Raw genomic sequence first — 12,190 nt, 5'->3', positions numbered from 1 at the left:
CCCTAGGCTATACACCCTACACAGCTCTACACACCACCGCAGTGTCTCTCACAGCCGAACGGCTATTTTTAGGAGCCTATTGTCCTGACGCCTCCCCATTCCAGAGCCTTTCACTGCCGTGTGTAGCTACACACCACAGAATGGGTGTAGCTGCAGTGAAAAGTAGACTGCATGTACCTTATGTGCCGCCACGAGCGTAGACAAGGCCCAAGAGGCATAAATACACGAAAAATCAGAGAAAGATGTACTCACCCTCACAAAGACAGAGAAATAGGGTAGGTGGTGGTTTAGATGGTGTAATGGTCCTCACTCAGGGTCTGGTTGGGGAGCATGGCCTAGTGGTCATGGCTGCAACCCCTAACTGTCAAGGGGATTGAGGGGAGGGGAGCCCAGGCCCTCCCACTCCACCAGGCTCCAACCTAGGGTCCTTTGGGCTACCAATGGTCTGGCAACCAAGGCTGCCCTCCCTGGGCCTCTTCCTCGCATCCCCCCTGCCCCCGTTATTCCAAGGCTTTCCCGTGTTGGGGAAATCCAAACCAAAATAAGTAAGAGGGGGCTACTATGTCCAGAGTCCACAGGGATACTTCCCTCTCTGGTTTTCTCTGAGATGGGTCCTACCTTCCCTCAGGGAGGGCCCCTTTGCACAGCTGCATCAGATCTTTAGGCTTCCCTCTGCTCTGTGCTGCTGGAGCTATGGGCTGCAGGTCTGCCTCTCAAAGGAGCTAATTCCCTGCGTCTTTTAATTCCTCCAGCAGCTGGAGGATTTGCTGCAGGTGTGGTGGGGCAGGGCTGGCGAAACCCCAAATAATCCCTTATCCCCTTGGTGCCCAGTGTGGGATTTGTATACCCCATCACTGATGGTAACAACTGAAAGGATCATTTCTGCTTTCCTCCATAGCTGGGGTTTCTTCTACCTCAGTACAACTCAACCCCAAGGCTTCAGTTCATGAGACTTTCCCACATGAATTTAGTGCCAGGAAAGATGCAGGCTGGACAGGTCGAGAGACAGGAGAGTCCCTTTACCTTTTCTGATAGTGCTCCAACTCCCTCTGTCGCCTCTCTTTAATGGAGGCAAGGTCTTTCTTATCAATATAATCTTCCATCTGGTAGACATGCACACGGTCAGCTTTGGCGCACTCACACTGATTCTTTGGAGCTAGCCTGAAGAGAGGGAAAAAGAAGAAAACCCAGAAGGCTCAGCTTGTGCAAGGACACTGGAAGAATCTGCTGTTTTGTGACCTTTTGAAAATAATATGCATATGGCCAAGCTTGGTGGGTTAGGCCTGTATCTATATGGGCGTGTGTATATATATTAGTGATATGGGCCTAACCCACTAACCATGGACATGAAACTCATGTTTCAAATGCACACTGGCAAAGTTCTGATCTCAGCTGGACACTACCGTCCCAGCACTGCAGGATGTTCAGCTCTGGATGGGAACATTGTGACTGAGCCAGAGTTAAGAAGCGAACAGGATCCCATACTGCCTTGGCAGGTGAATGTAGCTTCCTTTGTAAGAAAGTTGGGTTACACTGTAGGACATTTGGGCCAGATTCTCAGCTAGTGTGTCAAGGTTCCTCCCCCACTCTGAACTCTAGGGTACAGATGTGGGGACCTGCATGAAAAACCTCCTAAGCTTATCTTTACCAGCTTAGGTCAAAACTTCCCCAAGGTACAAAATATTACCCCCGTTATCCTTGGACTGGCCGCTACCACCACCAAACTAATACTGGTTACTGGGGAAGAGCTGTTTGGACGCGTCCTTCCCCCCAAAATACTTCCCAAAACCTTGCACCCCACTTCCTGGACAAGGTTTGGTAAAAAGCCTCACCAATTTGCCTAGGTGACTACAGACCCAGACCCTTGGATCTTAAGAACAATGAACAATCCTCCCAACACTTGCACCCCCCCTTTCCTGGGAAATGTTGGATAAAAAGCCTCACCAATTTGCATAGGTGACCACAGACCCAAACCCTTGGATCTGAGAACAATGAAAAAGCATTCAGTGTTTTACAAGAAGACTTTTAATAAAAAATAGAAGTAAATAGAAATAAAGAAATCCCCCCTGTAAAATCAGGATGGTATATATCTTACAGGGTAATTAGATTCAAAACATAGAGAACCCCTCTAGGCAAAACCTTAAGTTACAAAAAAGATACACAGACAGAAATAGTTATTCTATTCAGCACAATTCTTTTCTCAGCCATTTAAAGAAATCATAATCTAACACATACCTAGCTAGATCACTTACTAAAAGTTCTAAGACTCCATTCCTGTTCTGTCCCCGGCCAAAACGACTACAGACAGACACAGACCCTTTGTTTCTCTCCCTCCTCCCAGCTTTTGAAAGTATCTTGTCTCCTCATTGGTCATTTTGGTCAGGTGCCAGCGAGGTTACCTTTAGCTTCTTAACCCTTTACAGGCGAGAGGAGCTTTCCCCTGGCCAGGAGGGATTTCAAAGGGGTTTACCCTTCCCTTTATATTTATGACACGCCCCCCAAATCTCAGCTAGGGTGAAACACTGGATGGGATTTCTTCCTGGAGCTCTAGGAAAACAGAGTTAATAAGACACATGCATCTCTAAATATACTACCAAGTACATAAAGACTAACAATATTTTCCACATCTCAAGGACGATTTTAACCAGTTGATTCTGGGAAACTTTCACGGGAGAGTGCATCAGCCACTTTGTTAGAAGCTCCTGAGATGTGTTGGATGTCGAAATCAAAATCTTGGAGAGCTAAACTCCACCGAAGAAGTTTTTTGTTAGTTTCCTTGACGGTGTGAAGCCACTTTAGTGCAGCATGGTCGGTTTGCAGGTGGAAACGCCGTCCCCAAACATATGGGCGTAGCTTTTCCAGAGCGTAGACAATGGCATAACATTCTTTTTCAGTGACTGACCAGTTGCTTTCCCTCTCAGACAGTTTTTTGCTGAGAAACACTACAGGGTGGAATTCTTGATCAGGTCCTTTCTGCATTAAAACTGCTCCCACACCACGCTCGGATGCATCTGTGGTTACTAGGAACGGTTTGTCAAAGTCTGGGGCCCTTAGTACAGGGTCAGACATGAGTGTCGCTTTAAGCTTGTTAAAGGCCTTCTGACACTTTCCGGTCCACTGAACAGCATTTGGCTGTTTCTTTTTGGTTAGGTCTGTCAGTGGGGCAGCGATTTGGCTGTAGTGCGGTACAAATCGTCTGTAATAACCGGCCAAGCCTAAGAAGGATTGAACCTGTTTCTTTGACTTTGGGACAGGCCACTTTTGGATAGCATCCACTTTGGCCTGTAGGGGGCTGATAGTTCCTTGACCCACCTGGTGTCCAAGGTAAGTCACTCTGTTTAGGCCTATTTGACACTTCTTAGCCTTAACAGTTAGTCCTGCCTCCCTTATGCGCTCAAGGACTTTTTGTAGATGTTCCAGGTGGTCTGCCCAGGAATCCGAAAATATGGCCACATCGTCAAGGTAGGCGACTGCATATTCTCCTAATCCCGCTAGGAGACCATCTACAAGTCTTTGGAAAGTGGCGGGTGCATTTCGCAGCCCGAAAGGGAGTACATTAAATTCATACAGCCCGAGATGTGTGATGAAGGCTGACCTTTCCTTGGCAGATTCATCTAGCGGTACCTGCCAGTACCCCTTGGTTAAGTCCAAGGTAGAGATGAACTGGGCCCTTCCCAGTTTCTCTAATAGTTCATCTGTGCGTGGCATGGGATAGTTGTCTGGGCGAGTTACAGCATTTAGCTTACGGTAGTCCACGCAAAAACGTATTTCCCCATCTGGTTTGGGAACTAGAACCACTGGAGATGCCCATGCACTTTCAGAGGGGCGGATTACACCCATCTGTAACATATCCTGGATCTCCCGTTCTATAGCAGTTTTAGCTTGAGGAGACACCCGGTAAGGGTGGACCCTAATTGGGTGAGCATTACCTGTGTCAATGGAGTGGTATGCCCGTTCAGTCAGTCCTGGGGTGGCTGAGAACGTTGGCGCGTAGCTAGTGCACAGCTCCTGGATCTGCTGTCGCTGCATACGCCCAAGGGTCATGGAGAGGTTCACCTCTTCCACACCACCAGCACATTTCCCTTCATAATAGACACCTTCAGGCCACTCAGCGTCGTCTCCTCCCTGGGCTGTAAACTGACAAACCTTTAATTCTCTGGAATAAAAGGGCTTTAGAGAATTAATATGATACACCTTAGGCTTTCGGTTGGAGGTGGGGAATGCTATGAGATAATTAACAGCTCCCAGGCGCTCCTGGACCACGAATGGCCCTTCCCACGATGCTTCCATTTTATGGGCCTGGAGCGCCTTTAAGACCATGACCTGGTCTCCTACTTTGAAGGAACGCTCTCTGGCATGTTTATCATACCAGGCTTTTTGCTCTTTTTGAGCATCCTGTAAGTTTTCTCTAGCAAGGGCTAAAGAGGTTCGGAGGGTGTTTTGTAGGTTGGTTACAAAGTCCAGAATGTTAGTTCCTGGAGAAGGTGTAAATCCCTCCCATTGCTGCTTCACCAACTGCAATGGCCCCTTAACCTCACGGCCATATACAAGTTCAAATGGGGAAAACCCTAAACTGGGATGTGGTACAGCTCTGTAGGCAAAGAGCAACTGCTGCAACACTAGGTCCCAATCATTGGAGTGCTCATTTACGAATTTACGTATCATGGCCCCCAAAGTTCCATTCTCCACCATGCCATTTGTTTGATGATGGTAAGGAGTGGCAACCAAGTGATTTACCCCATGAGCTTCCCAAAGGTTTTTCATAGTTCCTGCCAGGAAATTAGTCCCTGCATCTGTGAGGATGTCGGAGGGCCAACCTACCCTGGCAAAAATGTCTGCTAGTGCCTGGCACACACTTTTAGCCCTGGTGTTGCTTAGAGCTACTGCTTCCGGCCATCGGGTGGCAAAATCCATGAAAGTCAGTATGTACTGCTTTCCTCTGGGTGTCTTTTTCGGAAAAGGACCCAGAATATCCACAGCTACTCGCTGAAATGGAACTTCAATGATGGGGAGTGGCTGGAGAGGAGCTTTGACCTGGTCTTGGGGTTTTCCCACTCTTTGGCACACCTCACAAGACTGGACATAGGTAGAAACATCCTTGCCCATTCCCTCCCAGTGGAATGACCCCCCCAAACGGTCTTTGGTCCTGTTCACCCCAGCATGGCCACTAGGGTGATCATGGGCTAAGCTCAAGAGCTTGGCCCGGTATTTAGTTGGAACTACCAACTGTCTCTGAGGATGCCAGTCTTCCTGGTGTCCCCCAGAAAGAGTTTCCTTGTATAAAAGTCCTCTTTCTACAACAAACCTGGATCGATTAGAAGAGCTGAGAGGCGGTGGGTTGCTCCGTGCCGCCGTCCAAGCTCTCTGGAGGCTTTCATCTGCTTCCTGTTCGGTCTGGAACTGTTCCCTTGATGCTGGAGACATCAGTTCCTCATGGGATTGTGGACCTAGGCTTGGTCCCTCTGGAAGCGATATAGGGGATGGAGCTGTTTCTGTTGACTGTGAACCGCTCTCCGCTGGTGCACTATGTTGGGATTCAGGCTCCGGCTGAGCCTCTTGTGTAGGGTTATCGGCTGCTGCCAGTTCAGGTTCGGTGGGGCCCTCTGGTGTTGAGGTTGCAAGTACTGGATTCAGTGCTGACACGGGGTCTGGTGTTGGTTGTTCGGCTGGTTCCGGTTCTGGGACTGGTTCCGTCTGGGTCTCTGGGACTGGATCCACTACTGCTGTTGCAGACATTGGCCTGGGGTCCAGGTCCATCACCTCTGACTGGGTCCTGATAGAAGTTTCCGGAACAGAGCTAGGCCTCACGGCTTGTTTAGCCTGGCTGCGGGTGACCGTTCCCACCCTCTTGGCCTGCTTCACGTGATTGGCCAAGTCTTCCCCCAACAGCATGGGGATGGGATAATCATCATAGACTGCAAAAGTCCACATTCCTGACCAGCCCTTGTACTGGACAGGCAACTTGGCTGTAGGTAAATTGAAAGAGTTGGACTTGAAGGGTTGAATCGTCACTTGGATCTCTGGGTTGATTAAATTGGGGTCCACTAAGGAAGCATGGATAGCTGACACTTGTGCTCCGGTGTCCCTCCACGCGGTGACCTTCTTCCCACCCACACTCACAGTTTCCCTCCGCTCCAAGGGTATCTGGGAGGTATCTGGGCCTGTGGACCTCTGGTGTGATTCCGGTGCAATGAACTGTAATCTGTTGGGGTTCTTGGGGCAGTTGGCCTTTACATGCCCCAGCTCGTTACATTTAAAACATCGTCCAGCTGACGGGTCACCGGGGCGAGGTGGGTTTCTGGAGAACGGGGTGGTGGGACGATAAGGGGTCTGGAGGGTTCTTTGGGAGGTAGGTGGGGCTTTGGGCGGCCCCCGGTAATAGGGTGTGGTCTGGGGTGGTCCCTTCTGGTCTCCGCTCCAACTGCGACCAGTTTTCTTCTTCTCTGCCACCTCCACCCATCTGGCTCCAATCTCTCCTGCCTCGATTACAGTTTTGGGTTTCCCATCTAGGATGTATCTTTCTATTTCCTCAGGAACACCCTCTAAGAATTGTTCCATTTGCATTAGGAAGGGCAAATTTACTGGAGATTCAACACTTGCTCCTGATATCCAGGCATCCCAATGTTTCACAATGTGGTAGGCATGTCGGGTAAATGACATGTCTGGTTTCCACCTTAGGGCTCGGAACCTCCGACGAGACTGCTCGGGTGTTATCCCCATTCTGACTCTCGCCTTGGATTTAAACAGTTCATACTTGTTCATATGTTCTTTAGGCATTTCAGCTGCCACCTCAGCTAAGGGTCCACTGAGCTGCAGCCTCAGCTCTACCATGTATTGATCAGTAGAGATGTTGTACCCAAGGCAGGCCCTTTCGAAGTTTTCTAAGAAGGCCTCAGTATCATCACCTGCCTTGTAGGTGGGGAACTTTCTGGGATGGGAAGTGGTACCTGGAGAAGGATTGCTAGGGTTTGTTGGTATATTCTGCTGGGCCTTTATCCTCTCCATCTCCTCCACATGCTTCCTTGCCTCCATTTCCCTCTTGTGGGCAGCCTCCTGTACCTCCTTCTCCAGCCGCATGAGTTCTATTTGTCTTTCATGTTCCCTTTGTTTTTCCTCAGCCTGAAATTTGGCTAATTCCCGCTGTAGTCGAGCCGAGGATTTGGCCATTCTAACCTCTCTGTTTTTAACTAACTTTACACCCGAGGTTTAGAAATAAACAAACAAAACTTGGCTGTAAAATTTTGCTGTGCTGAAATAGAATACCTATTCTCTGATAGTGATTGTCAGCCTACAGAAAAAGACAATTCCCTTGTCTCTGCTCTGGGCCCAAATTAAAGCAAAAAACCTCCAACTACTTGGAAACCTGCTTACCCAGCCCAAAGAAAAAAAAATTTCTTTTCAAACCTGTGCTCCTTGTAAAACAAAAAAAAAAAAATCAAAATCCTGAAAAAAAACCCTGCCACTTTTGTCTCCAGGCAAATGGGTAGAGCACACACCCCCTATTTACTTTTAGGAAGAAAAGAAAAAAAAACCCTCTGGGTTGGAAGACTGTGAATTTCCCTGCAGGAGTTAAGTACCCTGCCTCCAGGCAAAGAAAACCTGCAATTCACAAGATAATCCCCTTTTGTCTCTGCTTGGCCACAAAGCAGAAAAAAAACAATCTGCTTTCAGTTTCAACTGCTTCCTTTCCAAAGGAAAAAAAAATTCTTTTTTAAAATCTGTATTTCTAGTTCAAAAAATCTCAACTGGATCTCAAAATGATTTCAGGTTAATCCCACCACTGTGCCACCATGTCAAGGTTCCTCCCCCACTCTGAACTCTAGGGTACAGATGTGGGGACCTGCATGAAAAACCTCCTAAGCTTATCTTTACCAGCTTAGGTCAAAACTTCCCCAAGGTACAAAATATTACCCCCGTTATCCTTGGACTGGCCGCTACCACCACCAAACTAATACTGGTTACTGGGGAAGAGCTGTTTGGACGCGTCCTTCCCCCCAAAATACTTCCCAAAACCTTGCACCCCACTTCCTGGACAAGGTTTGGTAAAAAGCCTCACCAATTTGCCTAGGTGACTATAGACCCAGACCCTTGGATCTTAAGAACAATGAACAATCCTCCCAACACTTGCACTCCCCCTTTCCTGGGAAATGTTGGGTAAAAAGCCTCACCAATTTGCCTAGGTGACTACAGACCCAGTCCCCTGGATCTTAAGAACAATGAACAATCCTCCCAACACTTGCACCCCCCCTTTCCTGGGAAATGTTGGATAAAAAGCCTCACCAATTTGCATAGGTGACCACAGACCCAAACCCTTGGATCTGAGAACAATGAAAAAGCATTCAGTGTTTTACAAGAAGACTTTTAATAAAAAATAGAAGTAAATAGAAATAAAGAAATCCCCCCTGTAAAATCAGGATGGTAGATATCTTACAGGGTAATTAGATTCAAAAACATAGAGAACCCCTCTAGGCAAAACCTTAAGTTACAAAAAAGATACACAGACAGAAATAGTTATTCTATTCAGCACAATTCTTTTCTCAGCCATTTAAAGAAATCATAATCTAACACATACCTAGCTAGATCACTTACTAAAAGTTCTAAGACTCCATTCCTGTTCTGTCCCCGGCCAAAACGACTACAGACAGACACAGACAGACCCTTTGTTTCTCTCCCTCCTCCCAGCTTTTGAAAGTATCTTGTCTCCTCATTGGTCATTTTGGTCAGGTGCCAGCGAGGTTACCTTTAGCTTCTTAACCCTTTACAGGTGAGAGGAGCTTTCCCCTGGCCAGGAGGGATTTCAAAGGGGTTTACCCTTCCCTTTATATTTATGACATAGTGTAACTGCACAGAGCCACTGACACCAGCTAGGAAACATGTCCTTAATTACAGAGGGAGCCCAAGAAAGCTGTTGCTCAAGGTCAGGGCCTGTGCTGGTGCAAAAGCACCTAATTAGCCCCTGTCTGGCCAGCTCCAATCAGAAGAAACAGATTGGGGCTGATGGAAAAGGCCGGATGCCAGCCTAAGGATTGGCAACACCTGCTGGCCTGACAAGCCAAGGGCTATATAGGCTGGGAGGGAGCCAGAAGGCAGGGGGCAGCCATGGAGAAGTCAGGGAGGGAGCTGGAGGCCTCCTAGCTGAAGGCTGACTCTGCCTGTAAGGGAGGTAACCAAACCTATAAAGCTGTATATAGATGGACACTAGAGGTGGGACAATGATAAGTAAATAAAGACCCAGGTGTTGCACAACCCTGAAGCCTCTCCAAGCCTTATTGGGGAGGACAAGCGGGGCCCAGGAAGGGGGGAGGGTCATGAACCCTGTTACAGGGCCATAAAACAACAAACAAACCAATCCACCTCCCCTCCGCCCGCTCCATCATACTTAATACCAGAGCCAACTTTTGGGATAGAGAACCAGTGGCCATGCCCCACCTCTCCTTCCCAGTTTGGAAAGGAGAACCCTATGAAATACTGAACTGGGAGTCAGGAGATCCAGGTTCTATTCCTAGATCTGCCACTGGCTGTCTGTGAACTCAGAAAAGTCACCTAATCTCTCTCGCTGGATGTCTCCTTCCCATGGGGAAGGGAGCAATGCTGCAAGATTCCACTCCCTGCAAGAGGAGAGAGTTTCTGGTAATGACAGACTGGGGCCATCTTCCCAGCAGCCAGGAGAGGTGACCATCGCCCTCCTATCCAGCATGCAGAAGGGATAGGGACAGAACACAAGGAGGAGGGAAGCTCCAAACCCACTTAAGATCCAGAACAGAGAGGGAAAGAGCCCCCTCTTTCATCCCAGAAACTGGGTCAGGTCAAATGCAACCCTCTATATCTCTAACCGCCACCAGCCCAAACAGCAAAAACAAGCAACCACATGGGCATGTGCCTCAGGGATCACTGGAAAATCTGGACATAATCCATAATACGCTTGATGGAGATTGTGAGACACTTGTCTCCCTGCAAGAACGGGTGTCGAGGAACAATAAATCCCACAAACCGTTAGCAATAAAGCCCCCACAAGTTGCCCAGCTGCCTCTTTTCCACTGTCAGAGGTAAACAGAGACGTACTTGGGTTTGCATGAAGGGGCTTGTGTCTGAGCTTCCTCTTTCTGGGTACAGATCAATTATTTGCAGGTCCCTTGGCTGGCAGACTTGATAGTGCCTTAGGCAACTCTCTGAGTCCACTGAGAAGTTGCAAGACCAGCTTTATTGGTTAGAGGTGAGCAAGTTGACCCTCAGCAATAAATACCTTATCTACGCTAACTCCACAGCCTACTTCTTCTTTCCCCCACCCCTCCCAGATATTGTAACCTGCCTCCCATTCTACTCCATTGCTCCCCAGAACCATCCTGCTACACCACATTCCCTCCTACCCCAGCCCCATGCAAGCACTGTGCACTACACGACTCCAGGAGGGGGGACTGAAGTCTCGGGTGGGCTCAGGCTTCAGTCCCCCCTCCTGGAGTCGTGTCGTAATTTTTGTTGTCAGAAGGGGGTCGTAGTGCAATGACGTTTGAGAACCCCTGTACTAGACCACACTGCCCCTGACGAATAGATTTCTGGGAGGAAGCCGTAGCTCTGTTTTCCAATTGCCTGTGAAATAAAAGGCCAGCACTTCAGGCTCATATTCAGGAATGAAGTCAGAGTTTAAGGCCAGACAGGATCACAAGATCATCTAGCCCAGGGGTCGGCAACCTACGGCACGCGTGCCAAAGGCGGCATGCGAGCTGATTTCAGTGGCACTCTGCTGCCGGCCTGGGATTCCGTCCACTGGCCCCCTGCCAGCTGGGATCCCGGCCGCCGGTGCCGCTCGGCCCGCTGCTGGCCTGGATGGACGGAACCCCGGGCCGTCAGCGGGCAAAGCGGGGCAGGCAGCCAGAATCCCAGACCGGCAGGGGGCTGCCTGCCTGCCGCCGGCCCCACTCAGCCCACTGCCAGTCTGGGGTTTCGTTCACCGGCCCCTGTAAATGTAAAATGTATGACTGGCACGTGACACCTTCAATTACAGTGAATAAATGAAGACTTGGCACACCACTTCTGAAAAGTTGCCGACCCCTGATCTAGCCTGACCGATGTATCACAAGGCACGAAACACCACTCGGCCACCTGCACCCCAACATCCAGAATTAGACCAAAGTATCACAGCCCTCAAGAAGCTAAACTAGTACTTGCCACAGGCAGAGAACAGGAAAGACCAAAGTGAATGGCAGGGATCAATTTGTCCCGTTATCTTTTATTATTCATTTGTCTTGGGACCATTAGGTGTTGTGTGAAAACAAAGATGCAGCTGAGCCACATGGTAGAGAGAGAGCAGCTGCTATTTTGCCAAACAACAACAGGGAAGAGGAAAGAAAGTTAATTTGAATCCCATTTCTACCTAGCTATTATTGCATCAATCATGAAGGGTCTACTTAAAATCTTGGAGAAATCCCACAATTTTTGCAGGTTGGTTACGGCATAAATAGCAAATTTCATGGATGTGTTACACATCCGCGAAATTTGCTATTTACGCCATGACCCATCCACAAAAAATGTGGGATTTCTCTGCAGTGTTTTTCAAACTGGGGTTCTCAAACCCAAAAGGGGGTTGCAAGCCTATTGGTGTGGGGGGTAATAGTATTACCATGCCTACTTCTGCGCTGCTGCTGGCAATGGTGCTGCCTTCAGACCTGGGTGCCCGGCCAGTAACTGCCGCGCTCCGCTGTCTTCAGAGCTGGGCGGCTGGAGACCAGATTTCACGGTCTGTGACGCGATTTTCACAGCTGAGAATTTGGTACACCCCTAATTATCATGAACAATGACATAACTCTGATGCATCATTATTTTCCTCCCCTAATGTTTTATAGCATGCCTCCTTTTTGTTCAAAAGAGACACTCTTCTGCACCACCATAGCATTTAGGCATCAAAGCTATAAAAGCTCCTAAAGGTACATCTACACTGCAAAAGGCCTGTGGCTGCGAGTCTCAGAGCCCAGGTTGACAGATTTGGGCTAACCCTACAGGGCTAAAAATAACAATGTAGACATGCCTGCTCAGGCTGGAGCTTGGGCTTTGAGACCCACCCTCACTGGATTTCAGAGCCCAGTGGAAATGTCTCTACAGGTATTTTTAGCCCCATAGTGCAAGTCTGAATCTGTAGACCTGGGCTGTGAGACTTGCTCCTGCTGGGTTTGGGTTTTGTTGTTTTTTTCGCCAT

At 48.7% G+C, this 12,190-nt stretch overlaps 1 protein-coding gene across 1 annotated transcript in view; it reads right to left on the bottom strand.

Moving 5' to 3' along the window:
- Window positions 1-11,662, bottom strand: part of LOC311513709 (beta-1,4 N-acetylgalactosaminyltransferase 2-like) — a 31,569-nt gene extending 19,907 nt beyond the window's left edge. The window contains exons 1-3 of the mRNA XM_084615718.1: window positions 11,618-11,662; window positions 9,544-9,608; window positions 1,024-1,161 (exon numbers count right to left, since the gene is read on the bottom strand). Coding sequence (XP_084471844.1) covers window positions 1,024-1,161; window positions 9,544-9,608; window positions 11,618-11,620 — 206 coding nt within the window. The 5' untranslated portion in view covers window positions 11,621-11,662. The remainder of the gene's footprint in view (window positions 1-1,023; window positions 1,162-9,543; window positions 9,609-11,617) is intronic.
- Between the last annotated feature and the right edge of the window lie 528 nt (window positions 11,663-12,190).

The sequence above is a fragment of the Lepidochelys olivacea genome (genome assembly GCF_965140295.1).
Source record: "Lepidochelys olivacea isolate rLepOli2 genome assembly, chromosome: 27".
Lineage (NCBI taxonomy): Eukaryota > Metazoa > Chordata > Testudines > Cheloniidae > Lepidochelys > Lepidochelys olivacea.
Note: the sequence above shows the minus strand (reverse complement) of the source record. Positions and strands in the feature narration are given on the sequence as shown.